At 44.0% G+C, this 25,539-nt stretch overlaps 1 protein-coding gene across 2 annotated transcripts in view; it reads right to left on the reverse strand.

The window, feature by feature from the left end:
• Positions 1–25,539, reverse strand: part of UBE2D3 (ubiquitin conjugating enzyme E2 D3) — a 125,975-nt gene that overhangs the window by 17,657 nt on the left and 82,779 nt on the right. For both annotated transcript variants that reach the window (XM_073601675.1, XM_073601680.1), the window contains 3 exons: positions 16,974–17,005; positions 1,944–2,021; positions 90–195 (listed from right to left, as the gene is read on the reverse strand). In XM_073601675.1, coding sequence (XP_073457776.1) covers positions 90–195; positions 1,944–2,021; positions 16,974–17,005 — 216 coding nt within the window. The remainder of the gene's footprint in view (positions 1–89; positions 196–1,943; positions 2,022–16,973; positions 17,006–25,539) is intronic.

The raw sequence follows: 25,539 nt of genomic DNA on the forward strand, positions 1-25,539 counted from the left end.
AGAAAGTTTATAACCCAAAGATTTTCTGATTGTTTCCAAACGTTAGCTGATAAACTGTACCAAACAAGCCTAAGCCAATAAAAACTCACCCTTAGAAATTGTTAAAGCTGGGGACCACTGTGATCTGAGAATATCAAGACAAATGCTGCCATTGCTGTTGATATTTGGATGGTAGATTCTTGTTGTAAACGCAACCTGCTCAGATAAATGGTAATAAAGATGCATGATTAGGCAGTTAAGGGCTCATTCACAACGACAATTTAATGGGAGAACTGATGTAGTCCAGCTCACTGTTACAATAGAAAAAGCAATGGTCTTATGACCAGAAACCACTGTATGGGAGCTAAAATCAGAAGCAATGCATCAGTGTTAAAGCACAAGCCTTAACATACACCAATCAGCAATAACATTGTGAACACCCACCTAGTATTGAGTGGGTCCCCCTTTTGCTGCCAAAAAAGCCCTGACCTGCATGAACTCCACTAGGCCTCTGAATGTATGCTGTGGTATCTGGCACCAAGCAATTAATAGCAGATGTTGAAGTTCTGCAAGTTGCGAGGTGAGGCTTCCATGGATCGGACTTTTTTCCAGCATGTCCCACAGATGCACGATCTGGAGAATTTGCAAACCAAGGCAACACCTCACACTCATTACCATGAGGCTACACAGCCCCATACGCAGCAAATCGCAATGTTCATTTTTTTCTGCTTTCAACACGTCAACTTCAGGGCCTTGATATTCATATGTTGCTTAAAAAATCCCAACTTTCAGGAGTGATTGTAATGAGAAAATTAATGTTACGCACTTTACTTCTCAGGGGTCAAAATATTATGGATGAATTGGCGTATGTTTCAAGTCAAACTTAATTGTCAATGGAATTTATAAACAAATAAAAAAAAAAAAAAAACACACACACACACACACACACACACACACACACCTTGCAGGTCGCCTCACCGAGGCGACCTGCACACGACTTCCACGGCGACTTGCAAAACGACTTCTGTATAGAAGTCTATGCAAGTCGCCCCCAAAGTAGTACAGGAACCTTTTTCTAAGTCGGAGCGACTTGCGTCGCTCCTATTAGAACAGTTCTATTGCACAGAACGGGAGGCGACTTGTCAGGCGGCTAGGTCCCCTGACAAGTCGCCCCTGTGTGAGCCGGCACTAACTAGAGATTATTTTAAACTGTATTAAAAAAAAAAGTAAAAAGGAAAGAAAGGACGTATGTGCACACTGCCCGCTGTACAAGCACAATGCAGTATCTCAGCATCGAAGCGTAACTCCAATATACAATTTACAGCAGTTAAATCATCAGTGGCTGCTCAATGGCTACAGAATACTACCAGACACAACCAGGATACATTAACGTCATTGTAAAAAAAAATAAAAAATAAAAAAAATAAAAAAATAAAAAAAAAGAGCTAGATGTGAATAGGCCTAAATCATTTACATCCTAAAGACTCCTTAACCACTTAATGTCTTGCCATTTTTGGGGATGTGCTTCCATCTTAAAACCCTAACTTTTTTTTGATCATTTGTATTAGCGATCATTCAAGCCAATAAAACACACACACACACACACACACACACACACACACACACACACACACACACACACACACACACACACACACACACACACACACACACACACACACACACACACACACACACACACACACACACACACACACACACACCTTAGCGATCTGGAAAAAAAAATTTAAAAAGTAGCAAGCGTACATTATAAATGCCACATGCAATTTTTTTTATAATGACCTAGTGTTAATTCTCAAATTTCAAAAAGCAAAGCGTTTAAAAAACACTTAACTGAAGCAAGCATAAAAAACAAAAAAACAAAAAACACACACCACATAAAACTAGCATCAGATTCATTAGAAAATATTAACTATAAAAATGAAATTATGAACTCTACATACTTTTGGAGGTTTGAAGGGGTAGTCTGTTGGAAAATGAATAGTCAAGAAAAACACACCGCCTTGATATGGACTGTCATTCTACAAGGAGGAAAAAAAAAAATAAAAAAAAATAAAAACAGGTTTTATATACTGGGATAGCCCAGTCAACTTCCAAAAATAGTAATATGACAACCCGTTTCTCAATTAAACTTCCTCTCACTCCACTCCCTTGCCGCCTAAAAACGCTCATCTCCTCCTACCCAAGCATTTTATTTGTGTCACCTATAAAACCTCCTCCCCTCATCACAGGATTGCCCCAAGGCAGAGCCTCTGAACCCCTTCATGGCTGTAACCTGATACTATGCAAATCTCTCCACTCCAGCCTCCCTTCTTAATCACGTCTTCAAAGCTGACTTCCATGTTTACTGTAACTTTAGAGTTGTAAACCTCAGAAAAAGAAAAAAAAAAAATCTGAACAAAGCACATTTTTATAGTGTTTGCCTCTCTAGAGCACCGAGTGTCATTTCTCTGCTGCCCCATTCCTCTATCAGAATGACTCACTTCTGAAAAGTTTTCCTGACACCAAGAGAAAAAAGGCGACGGGGAGGGACAAGCACACAGCCTGTGATTGACAGCCTCATCTCTACACAGTGCTGTGTACTGTATGTAGCTTAGGCTACATACAGTAGGGCTGTTGGATATAAATCGCAGCATTGATGCATTGCGATTCAGACGTTCACAGTGCTGCGAGTCGGCTGAATCGATCTGATGACATCATTCCTTCGCTCTGTGCGGTGCTCTGCCTCTCCGGCAGGAAACACAGAGGCAGAGTAAACATTAAACAGTAAACATTGAGATCAGTTTTTAGAATTTTAGTACTTTTTCAGCAAGTTTTTTTTTTTTTTTAGTCCATTGACTTTCAGGAATTCTGAAATAGTCGGGTTGTATTGGCCCCCACAGGAGGTTGGGACACTGGCAAATAAAAATGTTGAAACCAGCCCCATATACAACCCCACTGCTAATAGTTATGACTCAGTTTTGTGAGCAAGCAGTACATAGCGAGTACAAATATTTTCTTTACTGTACATTGGAGGGACACGAGAATTATCAGTGGGTATGTCCAAAAACAGTCCAACTGAAGATTGGGCAACAGCCACTAAGAGGTCCAACCGATGTGGAGATCATTGTACAAAGTATCTAAAGAACCAACGCCTGAATCAAGGCTAGATAAAAAGGGAAACTAAGGAAAATAGGGGACTCAGGATCAGTCTAATACTCCAGATCAAGACAGGTAAAAACAATCTGCCAACCTGAAGGAATGATGGGCCTCAACCAGTAAAGACAGCCAACTATCCAAAGACATCTACAAAAAAGAAAGAAAAGAAAGAACTACAGCACAGGTCTTTTATTAGACCGTAGATTAGAAGTATTTTCAGGCGCTTGGACCTTGGCAAAAAAAAAAAAAAAAAAAAAACACTTGGGTCTTCCGTCAGAGAACACTGTCCCCATCAACTGAGATTTCAGTTTTTTAGCAAGCAATAAGAATCAAGACAAAAGGGTGAGGGGCCAGTGTTCTGTACCATACTCAAAAGATAAGGAATGTACAGGCAACTCAAAATCCCCAATAGCTTAAATTGTACAGTAAAGGACTATTTTTAGACAGTGGAATGGATAGAAAAAATAGGATTTTTATAACAGCTTACCTGTAAAAATCCTTTTCTTGGAGTACATCACGGGACACATAGCCATGGTACTGGCACACCCTAGACAGGAAGTTTTACTCCCTATATAACCCCTCCCCTTACCGGGAGTTCCTCAGTTTTTTTAGCAAAGCAATACATGTGTATACCAGAAGAGGGGAGGGACCTCTGTCCCGTGATGTACTCCAAGAAAAGGATTTTACAGGTAAGCCGTTATAAAAATCCTATTTTCTTTAGCTTACATCACGGGACACAGAGCCATAGTAGTAATTATATATGGGATGTCCCAGAGCAATGCTATCTGAGGGGAGGGAGACAAACAAAAGTAGGGTGTCATCAGACAGGACCTATATTGCTGCCTGCAGCACACTGCGCCCAAAGGCGCTATCCTCCTGATCGAATCTGGTAAATGTATGGACTGAAGACCAAGTTGTGGCCTTGCAGATTTGAGCCATGGAGGCTTGGTGATGCACTGCCCACGAAGTGCTAACAGCCCTGGTGAAGTGCACTTTGATTTGAAAAGGTGGAATTTTCCCCTTCAAACCATAAGCCTAAACAATCACTTGCCGAATCCACTTACAGATCGTGTATTTCGATGCTGCCTGTCCTTTTTTAGGACCTTCAGGCAACAAAACAAAAACCATCAGTTTTATGAAACTGAGCAGTCGCCTTCAAGAAGATTTTGACGGCTCTCACTACATTAAGAGAACGTAGCGATTTGTCTTCCGTGGAACAGGGTTCCGGAAAAAATGAAGGTAGAACAATAGCCTGGTTTAGATGAAAACCTGACACTACCTTCGGTAGAAAGTTAGGATGCGGACGCAATACCACCTTATCCTTGTGAATATGGCTCTTTATAAGAAAGAGCAGCCAACTCTGATACCCTTCTTGCAGAAAATATGGCAACCAGAAAAACTAACTTCCTTGTCAAAAAGATCAAGGGAGTAGGCGGCATCGGCTCAAAAAAAAAAAAGTTTTTGTAAAGCCGACAAAACTAGATTCAGGTCCCAAGGTTTCAAGGGTGACCTAACCAGCAGATTAAGCAGTGTTACCCCCTGTATGAAATTACAGACCAGAGAATGCGAAGCAAGTGGTCACTGGAACAATACCGATAAGGCTGAGACCTGACCTTTGATGGTACTCAAGGCCAGCTTAATTTCTAATCCCATTTGTAGAAAGGCAAGAATTCTACCTATAACATTTTCTAGGATGCCAACCCCTGGATTCACACCAGGAAACATATGCCCTCCAGACTCTATAATAAAATGACTCTGGAAGCTGGCTTCCTTGCATTATTCAAGGTAGATATCAATGAACCTGAAAGCTCACAATTCTTCAGAATGTGGGTTTCAATAGCCAAACCGTTAAATTTAGCGTTTGTAAGGTAGGATGGAATACTGGTCCCTGCGAGAGCAGGTCTGGATGTGGTGGTAAGGTCCATGGGTCCCCTACTGCCATCCTTACGATCTCTGCATACCAGGACCTTCTGGGCCGCAAGAACCACCGACTTCTTTTCCTGCTTGATCCTGCGAAGACGACGAGGTAGCATCAGAATAGGAGGGAATGCATAAATCAGTGAGAACCGATCCCATGGGGTCACTAAGGCGTTAGTTCCGCACGCGAGCAGATCCCTTGTTCTTGACACAAAGTTGTAGACTTTGTTGTTGAACCTGGACGCAAACAGATCCACATCTGGGACCCCCCCCAATCTTTGGCAAATGACCAGGAAGATGTTGGGGTGAAGGGACCATTCCCTGGGAACAACTGCTGGCGACTCAAGTAGTCTACCTGCCAATTCTCTATATGCATGGCACATGCTCTTCTGCCCAGGCTAGGATATGGTTTACCTCTCCCTGGGCTGCATGACTTCTGGTGCCCGCTTGGCGATGGATATAAGCCACTGCCATGGCCTTGTCGGATTGAATCCTGACCAGACAATTCCGCAACCTGAACTTCCAAGCCCTTCGGGCTAAACGTGCTGCCCGAATCTCTAGCATGTTGATGGGCAAGGTCCTTTTGGTCCTGGACCATTTTCCAGGGACAGTCGCTTCTTCCTGGACTGCTCCCTAACCTGAAAGCCTGGCTTCTGTTACCACCTTCCAGGTAACTGGCATGAAGGATTTCCCCTTCTGCAGATACTTGGATATCCTCCACCAACTGAGACTCTGGCGCACTTTTGGCGACAGACACATAGGAAAATCTAGCGCTTGGACCTTCTTGTTCCAAGCAGATAGGATACTGTTTTTCAGCAGTCTCGAAAAAAAAAAAAAATGAGCATAGGGAACGGCTTTGAATGAAGCCACCATCTTTCCCAACAACCTCATGCAAAGGCGAATTAGAAGGATCCTTCTTCGCCCTGACCACCTGGACCAGCTCTTTTACGGAACTGAGTTTTGCCTGGGGTAAAAACACCCTCTTCTGGGCTGCCTCTATGATCAGACCCAAGTACTCTAGTCTTCTTAATGGTTTTAAAGAAGATTTCTCTGGATTGAGGTTCCAACCTAGGTATTCCAGGTAAAGTTGACTGTGGTGACCACGCTTTGGTCCAAGCAGGCTACCGACCGGTTTATCAAGAGAAGATCGAATAGGTATTCCACAATTGTTATACCTTGAGCCCTTAACTTGGCCAGAGGATGGGCCAGAACTTTTGTAAACACCCGAGGTGCAGTAGCTAGACCGAAAGGCAAAGCTACAAACTGAAAATGGCATTTTTCTACCTCGAAACGCAGATACTTCTATTGAGCGGGGAATATAGGCACATGCAGGTATGCATCCTTGATGTCGATTGATGCCAGAAGTTCTCCTCCTTGTAGGATGGAGACAACTGATCAGATTGATTCCATGCGAAAAGAGCAGATATTCAGGAATCGGTTTAGATCTCTCAGATCTAGAATGGGTCTGACATCTCAATTTGGTTATGGTACCGTGAAAAGGTTTGAATAAAGCCCCAACCCCTGCTCTTCCATGGGGACCACCATGATCACTTTGAGACAAAAGTCGGTCTTACGCTTGAAAGACCTTTTTCTCTGGATCTTTGGGGACATTTGACCTGAGGAAACGAGAAGGAAACTCTCAGAACTCTAGTTTGTAACCTAGAGCTATTGTGGAGACCACCCATTTGTCTCGAAACTCTTCCTGCCAGACCTTTGAGAACTGCAGAAGCCTTCCCCTCACTCGAGCAAGCAGGGGCGTCCCTTCATAAACAGGCTTTAGTATTCTGTCTTGTAGGTTTCCTGTCCCTGGGGTTGACCCTGAGGTTTACCTCTTGAACCTGACGGAGGCCGTCGCAACTGCCTGGAGGTTGATGCCCCTGGCCCTGGAGAAGGAGCTGTTTAAATGAGGGAAGTTTACTCCTTTTCTTCCCACTTGATTTTTTTTTGGATATATATTTGTCCAAATCATCCCCAAACAGCCTTTCACAGCGGAAAGGAAAACAGCCAGGTGCTTTTTGCATGGCGCTTTGGCTGACCAACTTTTCAACCATAAGATTCTACGCATATGCACCAACTCAAGCGTAAGGCATTGCATCAATTGCAAAACACAAAGCCCCTGACAATTTGGCTAAATACTGGGCCTGCTGATCAGGAGTAACCTTGAGCACCTGTCCCAACTGGTCCCTCAAGGACTGACATACCCCAATTGCCGCCACTGTAGGTTGAGCCACTGAACCTGCCAAAAAAAAAAAATGTTTAACAAGAATTCTAACTTTTTATCGGTTGGATCCCTAAAAGCATTTGAGCGGTCAACCGGACAAGTCAAATTTTTATTCAGAGGATATAGCAGCGTCAATTGCTGGTATACTCCATTTTTTAGTACATTTTTCCTCCATTGGATAAAGTGTTGAAAACTTTTTAGGAGGAAAAAAAATGCTTATCTGGGCGATTCCACTCAGAATACATAAGTTGTTCCAGCAATGAATGGACCGGAAAAGGCCCGCAAAGCTTGAAGCGGCTTTAGTGAACTCAAACAAGAAGTGGGCTTTTCAGCCGACTCAGTTAAGGGTAGCTAAAATGTGGAGCGGACCATTTTAGTAAGACTGCACCAGCAATTTCTCAGATTGTGAAGCTGAAGCAGGTTTATCCCCACTTGACCCCTCTGAAGAGAAGTCATTAGCCTCCTCATGATCAAGGGGGATTCATCTTCTCCCTCCCACTGTTCCTCTGTTTGAGGGTCCTGGGTGGTAGAAGGGGGCCTAACACGCTCTCATTCTGGGAAGATGCAATTAAATCTGAGAGGAGGAGAGCCGAATCTGAGGGGAGGACGGAGAAGGAAGAACCGCCGATATCGGTGTAAGGGGGGGGGGGGGCATACCGCCGACTGTTCCGGGCTCCCTCTGCCTCCTGGAGAGGGAAGCCCTGGTGGGGGATGCATCAGAAGGAAAAAAACGGCTTGGGACTGGAGGAAGCCTGCGTCTGCTGACACAGAAACAAGATCTGACAAGCATGGAACAGGTACGTGCTCGACAGCCCCCAGTGGTGACTTTAGGCATGACAACGTTTAGAGAAAACCCATAAGACATCAAAAATTCTTTAGGAATCACCACTTGCCTTAACCTGCCGCAGAGTTCTGTGGTAAACCAAACAGACCCAATCTTAACCCCTCACAGCGGGCTCCGTCAGAAAACCTTCCAGGATCGGGGTCCCTTTTTAATCGGGGGTTCCACACCCTTGGACCAGTTTAGCACCCCGCCAGGAAGCTATATGGCTGAAAAATATCAAAGCACTGGATCCCAGGGTCCAGCTCTCTAAAAAAGAGAAGTGCTACAAGCTAAACCTTGTTTCTTCCAAACACGAGGCCCGGGTACCATTCAATTTGGCCTAAAAAGACACTTTAAATGGATCCGGCTGCATAGCTTGCCCCAGCAAGGATTACTCCAGCGGAGCTCAGCACAGCACATCTTTACTCGTGACCAACACCTTAGACACTGGCAAAAAAACTGAGGTACTCCCGGTAAGGGGAGGAGTTATATAGGGAGTAAAACTTCCAGTCTAGGGTGTGCCAGTGTCCATCACCTAAAGGTGGCCTATATAACTCATATAGTTAATACTATGGCTCTGTGTCCCGTGATGTACGATAAAGAAAAGATACTTTGGGCCAGTATGTCTGGTTTGTTTGGAACAAGGCAAATTCGCAAGTTGTTGTGAGTTTCACTGTGTACCATGTTCTTCTGAGCCAAGTTGGTGCAATGAGAAATCCCCAGAGATGCGAGTTTCTGCCCAGGATGGTACCAATTTTTTTCCTTAGGCCTTCTGGTGCCCCCTGACTGTATGTAGGCCACTACTGTGGCACTTTCCAACTGCAAGCTGACTGGGTGACCTGCAGAAGGGAGTGTTGTATGTTGTAGCTCTCCATTCCAGGAGGTTGATGGGAAGTTTCAACTCCTGTTGGGAGCAGCAGCCCTAGACAGTCAGGGAGCTGCAATATCCATGGAGTGTGACGGAAAGACTTTCCCAAGTCTAGGGCAGGACTGGAGCTGCACCAAGGGAGACATTTGGCCGACTGGACAGAAGCATAGTGCAATCAAAAGGATTAATTTGCTTTTTCCAAGTCATATGTTGAATTGAAGTGGTCTGCCATTAAACTAGACAAAAGGAGCAGGCTACCAATTAAACCCAGAATTTTCATGTATTAGCAAACTTAGTGGTGCCGTTTTGACCGCAGGGTTCTTGTGCAAGACTTTAGCAAAGGAATCTTCTCTTGGGGAATGAAAAATTCTGAGTTGGGCTGTGCAAGATTGGAACCAGGTACTCTGGACTATGAGGGCTGAAGAGTCCTTCAGTACTTTGTAATACAGGTAACTCGTGACATGAATGCCCTGATTTCAAAGAAGAGCCAGAAGTATGGCAAGCACTTTTGTGAACACTTTTGGCGCAGGATGTGTATATAACCATATCTACTGATGCCAGAAATGCCCCTTGCTTCAGAGAAAGGAAAAGCAGATCTTGTCGATTTCATCTGGAATTTTTGTACACAAAAATCTGTTTAGGGATATTAAGTCTAATATTTGGTGCATGCCCACATTTGGTTGTGGTAATAAATTGGTTTAAATTGAAACCATTTTGCTAAAGCAACTGGTACAACCACTCCTAATGCCTGTAATTGGTAAAAGGCTATCATTAAATCTGCCCTTTTCACCTGAAGCTGGCAGACTGGAAAACAAAAAGTGAAGAGGGGCAGAGATGGAAACTATTTTGTACCCCTTTGAAATCAAAGATTGGATTCAGAGGTCTAGAACATCTTAGATCCAGACTGGATAAAATGGCAGCAGGAATGCCCCTTCATTGTGAGTAGGACTTCTTTGAAAGCTTGGTGGACTTGGAAGTCCAGAGCTTGAAACTAAAGCAGGTGCTGAGCCTTTGGAATTAGATGCCTGGGGAGAGTGAAAAGTCTTTTGTTGAAGTAGCTGTAAGAGGGTAGGCTTCATGTAGGGCAAAAGCATATTTTCCCCATTGACTCTTGATTAATTCATCAAGGGATTCCAAAACATATTTTCCCCATTGACTCTTGATTAATTCATCAAGGGATTCCAAAAAAATATATATAATATAATATATATGACATGGGTAAAAATTTTTTACAAAAAGGTTCAGTAGACCAAGCTTTAAGCCCTAAAATTCTGTACATATGCAGAAACGGATTTGCTTGTAACATTGGTGATTGGACACTGGGCAGTGCTTTTGAGGGCGAACCTTGGCTCCTCCCCTATAACCCTACCCCCCCCCCCCCCCCTTCACGAGTCTTCTTTTGTAGCAAGCAATGCAGAGTAACCAAGGAATGGAAGGGAGGGTGGCCTGTACTCCAAGATATGGAATTTACAGGCAAGTCAAAATGCCTCTCATCTTAAACATCTAGTACAGTGCCCTGGTATGTCCCCATGCAATGAGAAGGGTTGGCAGCAACTAGGAAAACAGAACTGTGCCAACAGGCCCAGCAAGGGTCAAAAGACCCAACTCGTGTGCAGCTGCAGGAGGATTGGAACCTAAAAACTGCCTCTGCAGAAGACCGTATGTCCACCTGGTAAAACTTTAAAAAAAAAGTTAAAAAAGCAGCCTTACAAAGCTAGGCTACAGTGTGCCGTAAAACCCAGGAAGCTAACATCAATCTGGTGGAATGGGCCTGTAAAAGGACAGGAGGAAATTTGTCCTCAAGAACATAAGCCCTAGTGAGCAGATTTCCTACAGATCAATGGTGAATTTGGAAGCAGAGAGTCCCTTGTGAGGTCCTGCGAACAGGAAAGGGGGAAAAAAAAAAAAAAAAAAAAAAAGAGATCAAAGCTGTTGCTTTGAGGTAGACTAATGGCTCTGACTACGTCCAGGAAATGCAGAGATTTCCTTTTTATGCTTTGGAGCCGAGCATAAGATTGGTAGGACTATGTACTCATTGAGGTGGACGACAGCTAGAACCTTAGGAAGAAAGGATGGTCTTGGGGATAAGACTACCTTGTTATTGTGAAGAATGGGAAATGGCCCCTTACAAGCTGCCAACTCAGGCAAATCTGATAAATCTGAAACCAAAAAAAGTCCACTTTGCAGGTGAGGTCATCTAATGATATATCCCTGATGGGTTCAAAGAGTGGTTTCTGCAGAGCAAAGAGAACCAAGCTGAGATACCAAGGAAACACCAGGTGCTGCAGTGGGGGCTTTCATATACAGCACATCACTTTATCCACATTTTATGTTACAGACTTATTCCAAAATGGATTCAAGTCATTATGTTTCTCAAAAAAATTTCTACAAAATACCCCATGACAACGTGAAAGAAGTTTGTTCGAAATCTTTGCAAATCTATTAAAATATTTGCAAAGAGCACTTACTGTACATAAGTATTCACAGCCTTTGCTCAATACTTTGTTGGAGTACTTTTGGCACCAATTACAGCCTCAAGACTTTTTTGGAGTATGATGCTACAAGCTTGGCACACCTATTTTTGGGCTGTTTCTCCTATTCTTTGCAGGACCTCTCAATCTTCATCAGGTTGGATGGGGAATGTCGGTGCACAGTCATTTTAAGATCTCTCCAGAGATGTTCAATCGGGTTCAAGACTGGGCCACTAGCAGACATTTACAGAGTTGTCCCGTAGCCACTCCTTTGTTATCTCAGCTGTGTGCTTAGGGTCATTGTCCTGTTGGAAGATGAACCTTTGTCCCAGTCTGAGGTCCAAAGCACTCTGGAGCAGGTTTTCATAAAGGAAGTCTCTGTACATTGCTGCATTCATCTTTCCCTTGGTCCCAACTAGTCTTGCCGTTCCTGCCACCGAAAAACATCCCGCATGATGCTGCCACCAGCATGCTTCCCTGTAGGAATGGTATTGGCAAAGTGATGAAGGGTGCCTGGTTTCCAACAGACATGACTCTTGCCCTTCAAGCCTAAGAGTTCAATCTTTTTTTCATCAAACCAGAGAATTTTGTTTCTAATGGTCTGAGTGTCCTTCAGGTGTCTTGTCAAAATCCAGGCAGGCTGTCAATGTGAACAGAAGGCAATTGCTCTATTAAAGCATGATCCTGCAATCTAGTATTCTCTTGGTTGTTAATTGCCCTAGTTCAGTTAACTGCACTTTTGACATACTGAAATTTGAGGGAGAGCCGGCCAGAGTAAAAAGCCTTCAGAAGCATCTCGAGCTTTCTCCGCCTGCTTTAGCAAGCATCTTGCATGAAGTGTAAGGGAGAAAGTCTTCCACATCCTTAATTTCCTTCAGTGACTGCGTCACCCAGACGGGCATAAGATCCGGCTCAGGTATAGACATAAGAGCTGAAGGAACTTGGAGTTCTGTAGCCCTGGACAAAGATGGCTGTATTATTTCTCAAATTAATTGTGACAGATGCAGAAAACTTACTCAACAAGGTAAGCCCCTTGTTGAGTACCTGAAAGAGCTAAAGTCACATGCAGAGACTGGTGTGAAAATAAAAATCAGTTCCTGCACTGGTGCAAAGGAAGAATCACCATGGTAAGCGTGTCCAAAAGGAGTATGCTGCAAAGGGGGTGTAGACACATCCTTGTGGCGAAAAGGTAGGGTTTTCAGCAGAAGTGGTTGTAAGGTGTGTGACTAGTGGTGTAATGTCACACCTGGTCATCCATCTAAGACTAAGCTCTAAATGGCTGGATTTAAGTACCAAGTTTAGTTTACGCTGAAAAAAGTTAATACCTTCCAAACAAAGCCCTTTTTTTACCGCAACGGTCAGATACTGGATGCTGGACTATATACAATTTCCATGCTTCACCTGTCAGCAGGGGCATATCCCTCAGGGGGCTTCAGTGTCTGGGTTTCACATCAATAGACCACAGCCCTAGACCACAGCCCTAGACCACAGCCCTAGACCACAGCCCTAGACCACAGCCCTAGACCACAGCCCTAGACCACAGCCCTAGACCACAGCCCTAGACCACAGCCCTAGACCACAGCCCTAGACCACAGCCCTAGACCACAGCCCTAGACCACAGCCCTAGACCACAGCCCTAGACCTGTATAGGACCATGTGGTTCACGCAAACGCGTTGGACTAAGTGCCAAGGCGAGTACCAATGCAGGAGCCTGAGCAACATTATAGGCCGCCCATACAGCATGTGGTCCAGGTACAGCTCCCAATGTTTTACTGAGGCTGTGATGATCTGGATACACTGCTTCTGTGGCATTAGAAAGCAGTGAAGGAGAATATTAAAGGGGTGAAGCAAATAAAGGACATCACTTTTTAAAAATGGTAAAAATCAGCAGATCCACATACTGCAGCCTCTGACTTAAAATACCTACCTGTTCAGGGCTCCAGCTCCATACTATTAGATTGTAAGCTCTTCTGAGCAGGGCCCTCTTAATCCTCTTGTATTTTATTGTATTATAACTGTATGGTCTCCCTTTCATATTGTAAAGCGCTGCGTAAACTGTTGGCGCTATATAAATCCTGAATAATACTCACACAGGCCGGTGCGTCAGTCTTCTGGTCCCCGGCACTGCCAAGCTGCAAGGTTGCAAAGCCGGCTCTTTAACTGTCAACACGCAAGCTGCGCTGCTTGAATGGTTCTGCAGCCTCCTGGGACCTGTGACATGTCCCAGAAGTTCACAGGCAGGCAAAGGGGGATCAGTGGCTGAACATCTGGTGGCATTGCCTAGACTATTCTAGCGCAAGTAGGGAGCAGATAGCTGGCAAAACTAGGTAACCCGCTGCCAAAAAAAACAAACTATGTTCCAAAAGTAGGACTCATGGAGTGAGGTAGGGTTATAGTGAAAGCGCCCATAGGGCACATCGTTTAAAGCATTGGCATTGTGTCCAATCATCTGAAGAGTATGCGTCTATAACCCAGGGTCTATGAAAAGTGGCCTATATGATTAAGTTTTTTTTTTTTTTTTTTTACTTAGCCAGTGTTAGTGCCCATAGGGACTTGTATTGGTTGTGAGTAGTCGAGTGCTGCCAAGCAAAGATGGGGCATTTGGCATTGAAGGGAAAAAACTCTGCAGCTTCTGCTTAAAAATCAGGGTCCTCCATACTTTCCCTCATAATATCCTCAAGGAAAGGAGGCTCAAATTCTGAATCCAAAACAGGAGGGAGGGAATAGAGATCTAGCATTTCTGGTCTCTGGAAACTGAAGGTTCTGGAAGAGCAGAGTGTTCTGAGAAATTCTGGCAATGGCAGAGAAATTTACTTTTGTCAAACAAGCCTCATAGGGAGCCAAAATCTGATGGATAATGGGAGTAGTGTCATAATAGAACATTGGTCCAGGAAAAGGGAACAGCCATCATCCTGAGCTGTATTTAATCTAGTTTCCTGTAGGCTGTCTATAAGAATGCATGATATTTGGTCTTTTTGTCCCAGCTCCCTTGCACCTGTGATCTGCCATTGCAAAGTGAGGGGATCCCCATTCCATTGGGGTATTCACAATTACAGAGTGCAAAATGGATGGGGTTATGCAGGTTTGTTATAATTCAGGTGCTGACTATGTCCCCATGGCTGTCTGTGTCTCTCTGATGGCAGCAGGAGCGCAGAAACATGCTGTTTGCATTAAAAAAAAATGAATAAAAACCAAGCGCTGATGTGGATAGATATGTGTGATATAAATAAATTGTGCTTAAAAATATATATATACCAATATAGTTAGTGCTATGAAAAAAATCAGTAAATTAAAGCTGCTATCAATATAGGGTGATCAGATAACCAAACAAATAGTACTAAATATAAAATTGATGCGCTTTAAATAAATAGTGCACAATATGCTGCTGCGACTAAGCTTAAATCCAGGAATAAAAAATATAAATAATTATGGTGCTAATAAGTGTTAAAATTGCCAAAATAAATCTTCAAATTGGTGATGTGACGGTGAATATAAATAAAATAATAATAACACTGAGTACAATGTCCAGGCAGAGATAAATAGTGGGGGAAAGTAAAAATAATTAAACAGTTCCTTCCCTTAATCCAGATTGATTGACTCACCGGGTTAGATCGTTTGTATCAGGATATTTCGTTTTTCTTGCATCCCACTTAAGCCATAATACTGCTGGTGATTCGGCTCTCAGGATAAAGGTTTTATGCAAAGCAAGCAAAGAAAAAATAGATCATTGTGCAGTGAACTTATTAGACAGTACATAAGCAAAACAGGGACAAGAGATACACGCACAAACTCCCGGTCTATTAGAAGCTCTCAAATGTGCAGATTGCAGTCAGCCGCTGTGGACGAGGTTTCCCATAGAGAAACAGCTGCTGTTAACCTTCAGGTGTATTGCAGCACTGAACGTCCTAAGCTCCTCCCACGCGTTACATCACTGACACGTGACTTTTTCAAGGAAAAAGTCACGTGTCAGTGATGTAACGCGTGGGAGGAGCTTAGGACGTTCAGTGACTTTTTCCTTGAAAAAGTCACGTGTTAGTGATGTAACACATGGGAGGAGCTTAGGACGTTCAGTGCTGCAATACACCTGAAGGTTAACAGCAGCTGTTTCTCTATGGGAAACCTCGTCCACAGCGGCTGACTGCAATCTGCACATTTGAATGCTTCTAATAGACCGGGAATTTGTGAGTGTATCTCTTGTCCCTGTTTTGCTTATGTACTATCTAATAAGTTCACTGCACAATGATCTATTTTTTCTTTGCTTGCTTTGCATAAAACCTTTATCCTGAGAGCCGAATCACCAGCAGTATTATGGCTTAAGTGGGATGCAAGAAAAACGAAATATCCTGATACAAACGATCTAACCCAGTGAGTCAATCAATCTGGATTAAGGGAAGGAACTGTTTAATTATTTTTACTTTCCCCCACTATTTATCTCTGCCTGGACATTGTACTCAGTGTTATTATTTTATTTATATTCACCGTCACATCACCAATTTGAAGATTTATTTTGGCAATTTTAACACGTATTAGCACCATAATTATTTATATTTTTTATTCCTGGATTTAAGCTTAGTCGCAGCAGCATATTGTGCACTATTTATTTAAAGCGCATCAATTTTATATTTAGTACATGCTGTTTGCATTCTCAGCATAAAAAAGGTGAGTGGGAAGGAGTCATCTAGAAGGCGTGACAGTTAAAAAAGGAGGGGAAGTCCACCTTTTGTAAATGTTACATCCATATTCAGGGTCTAACATGCAACAACCCCCCAACCCCAGCCCCCCCCCAACGTTGTGACAGGGAGGGGAGTGATGGTGCACAGTGAAGCCAGCGGTGGCAGGAAATTTGAAAAGTGAACACATGGGTAAAAACCATTAGCTCTCAATGCTCCAGCCTTACCCATCGAGTCTTCAGGAGATGGGTCATACCAGAGACTGCCACAGCTCTGGAGACTAAATTTACTCTGTAGCTAACTCACACAATACAAAGTCTGTAAAGCGCTACAAAGGTCACATTCCATGCTAGACTAGCAAAAACAGACTTCAGCAGAGCTGAGGAAAAGGCATTCAATCTGGTAGGACACCAGGGAAAAAAAAGTAAGGCATGATTGCAGAGACAGGTTTATACAGGGGCCAGCTTCAACTTTGCTTGCCAGTGTAACACCACAACCTCCTGCAGGAGGCAGTGGAACCAAAAAATTCCTGAATTCTTGTCTCACTTAAGGACAAGAAAGAAATTTCCTTTTACTTAAATTTAGCATTACAGAATTTGATCAACATTTTAAAATTTCTATTCAATATGCGTAATGACATACAAACTTTTGCATGTGCAGCTTTATTATCTTGTGCAAGGAACAATTACTACACAAGTATAGCACACAGACTGTACACAAGAGAGAAATAAAAAAAAAATAAAAATAAAGTCAAAACTACACTATGGTTTACCTTGTTGTCACTAGCCAAGCTTAGAACATATTTCATAGAATGCAAGAATTGTTAGAATGTGGTCGTTTAATTGCTCAAACATTTAATACTCACGGGTCCCATAATTGTTGCTTGCCAGTGAAACACTAAGGAAAGAGAAAAGAGAAAAAAAAAAATTAAAAAAAAAAAAAAAAAAACAAAAAAACAAAACACATACAAAAAGACACCCATTACAATACTAATGACTTTACTTCCACTGCAGGATAAACATCCTCGCCACTCACACATATATTGGATCAAGATAGCGGGCCTTCTTCCATAGCACTGCATTTATGCACATCTGTGTCCCAATTGCACTCAATAGCACGCCCTGTGCATGGAGACTGAGCTGACACTGACTGTTTAGGGTACCAATTCTCAAACAGGGTTCCGTGGAACCCTAGGGTTCCTCCAGAGGTTGCTAGGGGTTCCTTCAGCATTGGGCCATTTCTGCCTCTCTGATAAGTTCCCACCGACACCAATGATCTTTTAAGCTATCTGTAAGGAGGTAATTCTTCCAAATGACCACAAGTGTAAGGACCATTCTTCCCACTGACCATCACACTAATGTATCATGAGTTGTAGATTTCCAATTTTTAGCAGGGGTTCCCCAAGACTGGAGAACTATTTCAAGGGTTCTGTGATGAAAGGGTTGAGAAAGGCCGATTTAGGGTTTTCTACTAATGATTGGGAGCCAGGGGAATGGCTCCTGATCACTTGATCTGTTACAGCCTTTGATCACGAGCTGAAAACATGTCCCTGTACTCCCATTTCTTTCTCCCCAACGAAGATCCAATTTAACCTGAAACACACAAGGTATATATTTTACCTGGATACACCAAGTAGTTGTAATCATACATATGCCAAGAATGAAAGGGGAAGGAAAATAAATATTTAGCAGATGTTTTTTTTTTTTTTGAGAAAATCGCCCAGCTCTACCGGCACCCCCACTCAGCTTATTGGGCTCCGTTTACCCATCTGCAGGCCCGGGGGGCAAGGTGGCAGATGCCGGTGGCAGATGCCGGTGGCTGCGGATGGATAAGAGCAGATGTAGGTTCACCCTCTTCCCCTTCTTGCTGTGACCCAGAAAGCGGCAACAGGGACCTCACTTCCGGGTCAGCATCTAGGCGTCCCCAGCTAGCTCAGCTGGGAAGTAATGTTTTGCAATGTGATCTGCATCGAAAAACATTTCAGTGGAGTCCAAAGGAGACATGCCAGGTCTTTCAGACCCTGCATACCTCAAAGAAAATTTGTCACCTAAAAAAAAAAAAAAAAAAAAAAAAAAAAATCACATGTGAGAGACTTTGTCCCCTATGTAAGGAAAACAATCTTTTTTGGCAAAAAAAAAAAAAAAATGAAGTTACATCCAAGCACAAAAAATTCAAGTTAGACTTACCGGTAACTTGTTTTCCTGAACCAGAAGTCTTTCAAGACAGCACCTGCGAGATCGTGACTCCTCCCATCGGAACCGGGAAATACCGCCTTCTTCCAAGTCTTTAAATGGAGGCGCCTCCCTACCACAGCTCAGTTGGAGAACCTACGGCCCGGGTGGAGCACATATGTTAGTTACAGCATAGTACATCAAACCAATAGGGCGGGTCGTTGCGGTCCTGAAAGACTTCTGGAAAACAAATTACCAGTAAGTCTAACTTGAACTTTCCCAAGGTGTCTTTCAGGACAGCATTTGAGAGGATAACAGACTTACCCCCTTAGGGTGGGACAACAGCCTGCTGGACCTTCCCAAGTGGCCGCAAGTGCTTTGGTTGAGTGTGCACAAACTCCCTTGGGTGGAAACAATGGAAACAAACCTGCATGTGAGTATGCTTCCAGGATGGATAACTTCAGCCATCTGACCAATAATCCTTTAGAAGCCTGGTGACCTTTCTTGTTGCCCGAAAAAATTACAAATAACGAGTCTGTACGTCTAAAGTCCTTTGTAATTTCCAGGTAGCGTAACAAAGTTCTTTTGACATCCAACATATGAAACAAGGTCTCCTTTGACAGGTTAGCACAGAAGGTTGGGAGCACAATGTCCTGTTTACGATTATGCGATGAAGCTACTTTAGGTAAGAACTTCAGGTCCATCCTGAAAATAACTATCCAGGAACACTGACAGGTAAGGTTCCCTAATTGACAAAGCGTGTAGTAATGGCAATCAGGAACACAGCTTTAAGAGAGACATTTGAGCGACTCTTGTTCCAGAGGTTCAAATGGGCTTTTTGCTAGTGATTGCAGTAACAACAGGTCCCACTTAGGGAAATTCTTGACCGGTGCTGGCCTTAATTTTGCATGAGCTCTAAAAAAGGAATAAAAAAAAAAATCTGACTACCAGCGGTTTAGAGGCCACAGATTTTTCTAACACCGCTAGTGCAGCAACCTGTACTTTCAAGGTACTGACTGCTAGTCCTTTATCTGCCCCATCTTGTAAAAACTCCAAGATGGAAACAAGGCTCCTTGGATCTTGGGCAGATGAATTGCACCATGAATTATAGACCTTAGTATAGATGGCTCGTGTTACTCTTTTCCTACTTGATAGAAATGTTATTAGATGTCAGAAAACCCCTTACTCCTTAGCAGTGGGATGCAAGATAGCCTGGCCACTTCTGGATGATTCACTGGGCCTTAGCTTAACAGATCTTGCCTGAGTGGTAGATAACAAGGCTTGGTCGCCATTCCCAGAACGGTTGAGAACCAGGCCCTTTTCAGCCAAAACAGAGTAATATTTTCTTATATTTTCTTTAGTACCAGTGGGATTAACTAGAATGGGGGGAAAGCGTACCAAAGGTGAAATCTCCATGGATGAGTCAGTGCGTCTGTCCCTAGTGATCCGTCGAGATTGTTTAGTGATAGGAATTGAGCAACCTGTACATTCTCCTTTGAGACAAACAGGTCCACCTCTGGCGGTCCCCACATTTCCTCCTTATGGAGTGCAGTGGTATTACTTCCTCTCTGTGTGATGGGAAGTGCATCACATATGAGAGTGAGGCTTGAGGAGCAGGCTGGCTGAAAGGGAGGCTTGGCTAGCGCTCTGACCAGTTCCTGATAGATGGACTGATTCAGGGCACAGCTTACCGTTTTTTTGTACTTATTTTTTCATTTTTAATCTCCTAATTTAGAAACATGAGATACATGGTTCTCTGTTTCATTAATTTGTTCTTAATATAACTATTCAATTAGTCATCCTATGACCCTGAAAACCGGAAGTGATTCTTACTTGTTGCACTTCCGGTTTGTAGACACTCCCAGTGGGGGTCATCTTCTGTTTATAAAAAGCGGTGAGGTGAGGGTGGTCCATACCCCAGATGACGGCTCCTTAGCTGAAACATGTCGGGTGGACCCCTCACAATCGCCGCTATTTGATATTTGAGCTCTGTTTCGGTCTTCCAAATGTGAGTTTGTTTTTTATTATTTTAATAAACTAGTGTTTTAAAACGTTATTACGCTATGAGTTTTGTTTGCTCCTTGCATGGCATATAAAAACTACACGTTTGGCTTATGCTGAATTACCTATGGGAGAGGAAGCCGTGCGGACCCCCCCTTTTTCTTTCCACCATCTGTTGATGACATCTGACAAGACGCATTTCCCAGAACCAGTGGTTATTATGCTTTTTTGACTTGTCTGGCGTACGCCATTTCAGGTCAATTTTTTCCGGTAAGCCTCCTCTACTCCTGGTGTTGGCCCCGGCACTGATGTACAATCTATGCACACTTGTGGTTTCCCTTCTGCCCACTCGCCAGATTTGGTGCGACTAAAATTCTGTGAATACCATCTGGCTATGCATCACCCCCTTTGAACTCTGTTGATGTTTTCTTCACTATTTTTCTACACATTTTTTATGGACTTTTAAAGTTTTATGCTTTTTATGTTTGGTGTCTGGCTCATGGAACCAGCACGGGTTTCTACCAATCACTGGCACATCTGATGATTAAGCATTACTGTGTATTTACTTTATATGTGATCAATACTGATTAACTATTTGACACTATTCATTTTATGATCATACATTTTTTGGTAGTATTCACTATTTTTATATGTCTTTATTGTAATACACACGGCTGTGGATGTGATATATAGTGCCACACTTTTGTTTCTTTTGTTTTTTTTTTTCTGCCTTGAGTCTATAGGTGTGTTGGCTGCTTTTCACTTTCTTTCTAAATGTAGCGCTGTACTTAATTTTTATTTTTGGTCCCCACATACTGGAAATTGTTAAAGACCTCCGGATTCAGAGACCACTCTGCTTCGGAAATCGGCCACTCTGTTCAGGGTCCCCTTCAGGTGGATTGCTGACAAGGATAGCAAGTGCTTTTCTGCCCACAGGATTTCTGTTGCCAGTGCTTGTAAGGACCTGCTCTTTCTGCCCCTCCGCTTGTTTAGATAAGCCACAGCCGTGGCGTTGTCTGTCAACACCTGAACAAGGCGAGACTGAAGATCTTGTGTGAAAACTACTAGAGATAAGGCAATCACCTTTAACTCTCTCCAATTTGAGGACCTTGTCGTCTCCTTCTTGGACCAACTTCCTTGAGTGAAGCTTCCTCCTAGGTGGACCCCCCCCACCCCCAAGAGCTGGCGTCTGTTGTCAGTCTTTTCGACTGGGAAGGCCCAATCTAGACCCCTTGATAGGATCTCCAGATTCCTCCACCACCATAGCGACTTCTTCACCTGGGTCGGAATCTTCACCTGTGTCCAGGGATCTTAAGCTGTGATCCCAAGACCTTAAGAGAAAACTTTGTAGAAACCTGAAGTACAGTCTTGCCCACTGAATAGGCGGCATTGTTGAGGTCAGTACCCCCAATGCCGATATAATCTACCTTATCGTTATCGGCTGGTTGGTCTGCAGCATTAACATAGTGCACTGAAGCTTGTCCTTTCTCCTGCGGGAGAAAAATATTATGTTCTATTGAATTGATAGCCAGAAACCGAACCACCTGCGACACGTTTGGGGAGGATTTCTGGGGTTTTAGAATCCATCCTAGAGATTCTAGATGGTTGCATGCTTTGACTAAGTCATCCTGCAACCTTCCCCTTGAAGGGGCGAAGAACAGTAGGTCATCTATCTGGGAATCATTGCGATTCCCTGAAGACTGAGCGGAGCTAGGGCTTCCGCCATCACCTTGGTAAAGATCTGAGGTGAGGACGACAGCCTGAACGGCAAGGCCTTAAACCGCAGATGACGAATTGCGCCTTCCATCTTTACCGCCAACCTGAGATACTTCTGGGATTGGAGTGAAACTGGGATATGCAGGTATACATCCCTTAAATCTATTGACACCATGTAACATTCTGGAGTCAGCAAATTTCTGACTGAAAAAAAAAATAAAATAGAGTCCATCTTTCTGTACTTGACAGATCTGTTCAGAGGGTTTTAGGTTAAGGATCAATTGAAAATTTTCCCGTTGACTTTTTTTTTTTACCAAGAATACGTGGGAATAGAAACCCTATCACTATAGGGTTCACTACACCCTGCTGCCTCAGCATCTTTAATAAGGACTTCATGGCCAGGGCCTTTACTGGATCCTTTGGGGTATTTTTCACAAGAAATCTTCTTGGAGGAGATTCTGTAAATTCTATTGCGTAGCCATGAGAAAAAAAAAAAAAAAAAGTGGTCAGGATGAATTGATTTGAGGTTATGCCTGACCACCGCGGAAGGAAATTTTGCAGCCTCCCGCCCACCCGCAGGGTAGAGTCATTGGGATTTTTCAGCTTGCGCAGAAGGATGGAATAGGATTCCGCCCTTGCCTTTAGCTTTTTGTGCAGACCAATTGCTTCCTCCTCCCCTCCTGGGCCTTGTACTGCTCCTGAGCTTTTTGAGGTCGAAAAAGGCGCTTCGGGGGCAGTATCTTCTTCTTTACCAGGAAGGACTTCTTCCTATCGGCTATCTTGTCTAGAATGGTATCTAGATCAGGACCAAAGAGAAGGTCACCCGAAAAGGGAATCCCACAGAGTTTACTCTTCAATGCCGCATCACCTGGCCAAGTCTTCAGCCACAATGCCCTTCTTGACGAATTTGTTAAGGCTGCTGATCAAGTCGACATTCTAATTGCTTCGGCTGAAGCATCTGCCATATAGGCTATCGCAGAGGACAAGGTAGTAAAAGAATCCAAAATTTCCTGTTTGGGCGAACCTAATACATGAGCCTTTAGCTGGTTAACCCAGTATTCCAGGTTTCTGGTGACACATGTCGTAGCCATGGCTGGTTTTAAATTGCTTATGATCAATTGCCAAGATATCGAGCAAAAGATCCATTCGTTTATCCATCGGATCCCTTAGGATCCCCATGTCCTCATAGGCTAGGTCAGTAGACCTAGAGACTTGTTCCATACCACTGAGGGGTCTTCCACGAAAGTAAAGAGTCTCTTGTGAGCTCGCAAGAGGAAAAAAAAAAAAAGTTTCTCCGGGTCCTGCCATTCTTTATTTATGGCGTGCGAGATGACAGAATGCACCGGAAACATTCTCCCTTTAGGCTCACTTAAACCCGCATACATACGGTCAGGTAGTGTTAATTCTTTTTCTCTTCGCTTAGGCCAAGGGTGACATGTATGGCTCTAAGGAGACGATCGACTTCTTCCAGGGATAGCTTAAACTTGGAGGGGGCCCACTTCTGCCCATTCCCCCTCTTCTGAACCATCATTGGAAAGCGCAGGGGATTATTTTTCCCTGGTAGACGGACCTTCAAAGTTTCTACCACGGGGACAGAAAGTGAACCCTGGGAGAACTCCGAAGTGGAGGGCTGGATCGCAGCCAGAACTAAAGAATCAAGGAATGATTGTGTTTTGGTTTCCTCTGAAGGAGGAACTTCATGCCACGATTTAAACAGAAGCAGATTCCTCTTTCACTAAAGAAGCAATGCAGGTACTGCATAGAGATTTTTCCAATTTTCTCCCATCTTGGCCATGCATGAGGGGCATTTATTTTTCTCTGGGTCAGAGCTTTTGGCCTGAGAGAGAGAGAAAAAAACTAAAAAAAAAAAAAAAAAAAAAAAAACCCACCAGGGGGGATAAAAAGGAAAGACCGGAATCCCAGGTAAAGGAAATGGGCAGACTTAAGAAAACTGCCCCCTACCTGAACCTTGCTGGCGCCTGTCCCCACCGCTGCAGATGCCACGTCCTCCATCACAGGTGTGCAGCGTTCTACGTGTGGCTTCATGGGCTGCTTAAGGACTCCTAGTGCCACTGCACTGGACGCTGAGATAGGCGCCAGTTCCTGCACTGCCTCCGCCCCCTGCCACCAGAAATTACACCAGGCGCCGACTCCGTGACCTGCTCATAAGAGTGTTACTTTCGGCGTGGCCAAGACTCTTCTTGGCCTCTGCACCATGACTGCGGTGCACACTTGCAAACGCCACCTGGAAGACTGGAGCGGGTCACTGGCCAGAAACGACTATCCCCGAGCACCTAGGGGAACAGAGGAGCCCACCTTACCAATGCTGAGCCCTGGTAGGTGGGAGGGCTGGGGTCTTTGAAAAAAAAGACAAAAGGGTGAGGAACCTCTGCATCTCAGGAGCACCTGAGAGATCATGGCTCGCACCGCCCTCACCCCACCCCACATGGATGCTCCCTCCAGGCTGGAAGAAACACAAAAACCTGAGATGTGGTAGGGAGGTGCCGCCCTTTAAAGACTTGGAAGGTGTTTCCCGGTTCCGATGGGAGGAGCCATGATCTCAGGTGCTGCCCTGAAAGACGCCTTGGGAAATGTACTTCAAGTGAAGCAGAACATTTCTTCACTTCTCAATGCATGTAAATACACTAGCTCTATGGGAAAATCTTGGTCAGCTTGACATGACACCACTCCCCAAACATAAGTGACAGGGACACCAAACTTTGGGAGCATATTAAGGGGACCCAGGACTACAACATGGTAGATTACCTAGGCAAGCTGGCCGACCCAAAAATCGCATATGTCGTAATCCTGGGTCCCCTCTCTTTTTTCTGATTACTGCATGGTGTCAGTTTGTGACAGTTAGTGTGGTAGGGCAGGTAGTATTAGCCCCCTTTAGGTCTAGGATACCCCCCCAATAAAGTTTTAACCCCTTGATCACTCCCCGTCGCCAGTGTCGCTAAGCGATCACTTTTCTGATCACTGTATTAGTGTCACTGACGCTAGTTAGGGAGGTAAATATTTAGGTTCGCTGTCAGCATTTTATAGCGACAGGGACCCCCATATACTAATAAATGTTTTAACTCCTTGATTGCCCCCTAGTTAACCCTTTCACCACTGATCACCGTATAACTGTTGCGGGTGACGCTGGTTAGTTTGCTTATTTTTTATAGTGTCAGGGAACCCGCTGTTTATTACCAAATAAAGGTTTAGCCCCCTGATCGCCCGGCGGTGATATGCGTCGCCCCAGGCAGCGACAGATGTACCGCTAACACCCACGCACGCAGCATACGCCTCCCTTAGTGGTACAGTATCTGAACGGACCAATATCTGATCAGATCTATACTAGCATCCCCAGCAGTTTAGGGTTCCTAAAAACTCAGTGTTAGCGGGATCAGCCCAGATACCTGCTAGCACCTGCGTTTTGCCCCTCGGCCCGGCCCAGCCCAGCCCACCCAAGTGCAGTATCAATCGATCACTGTCACTTACAAAACACTAAACGCATAACTGCAGCGTTCGCAGAGTCAGGCCTGATCCCTGCGATCG

This window comes from Aquarana catesbeiana, linkage group LG01, assembly GCF_042186555.1.
Source record: "Aquarana catesbeiana isolate 2022-GZ linkage group LG01, ASM4218655v1, whole genome shotgun sequence".
Taxonomy (NCBI): Eukaryota; Metazoa; Chordata; class Amphibia; order Anura; family Ranidae; genus Aquarana; species Aquarana catesbeiana.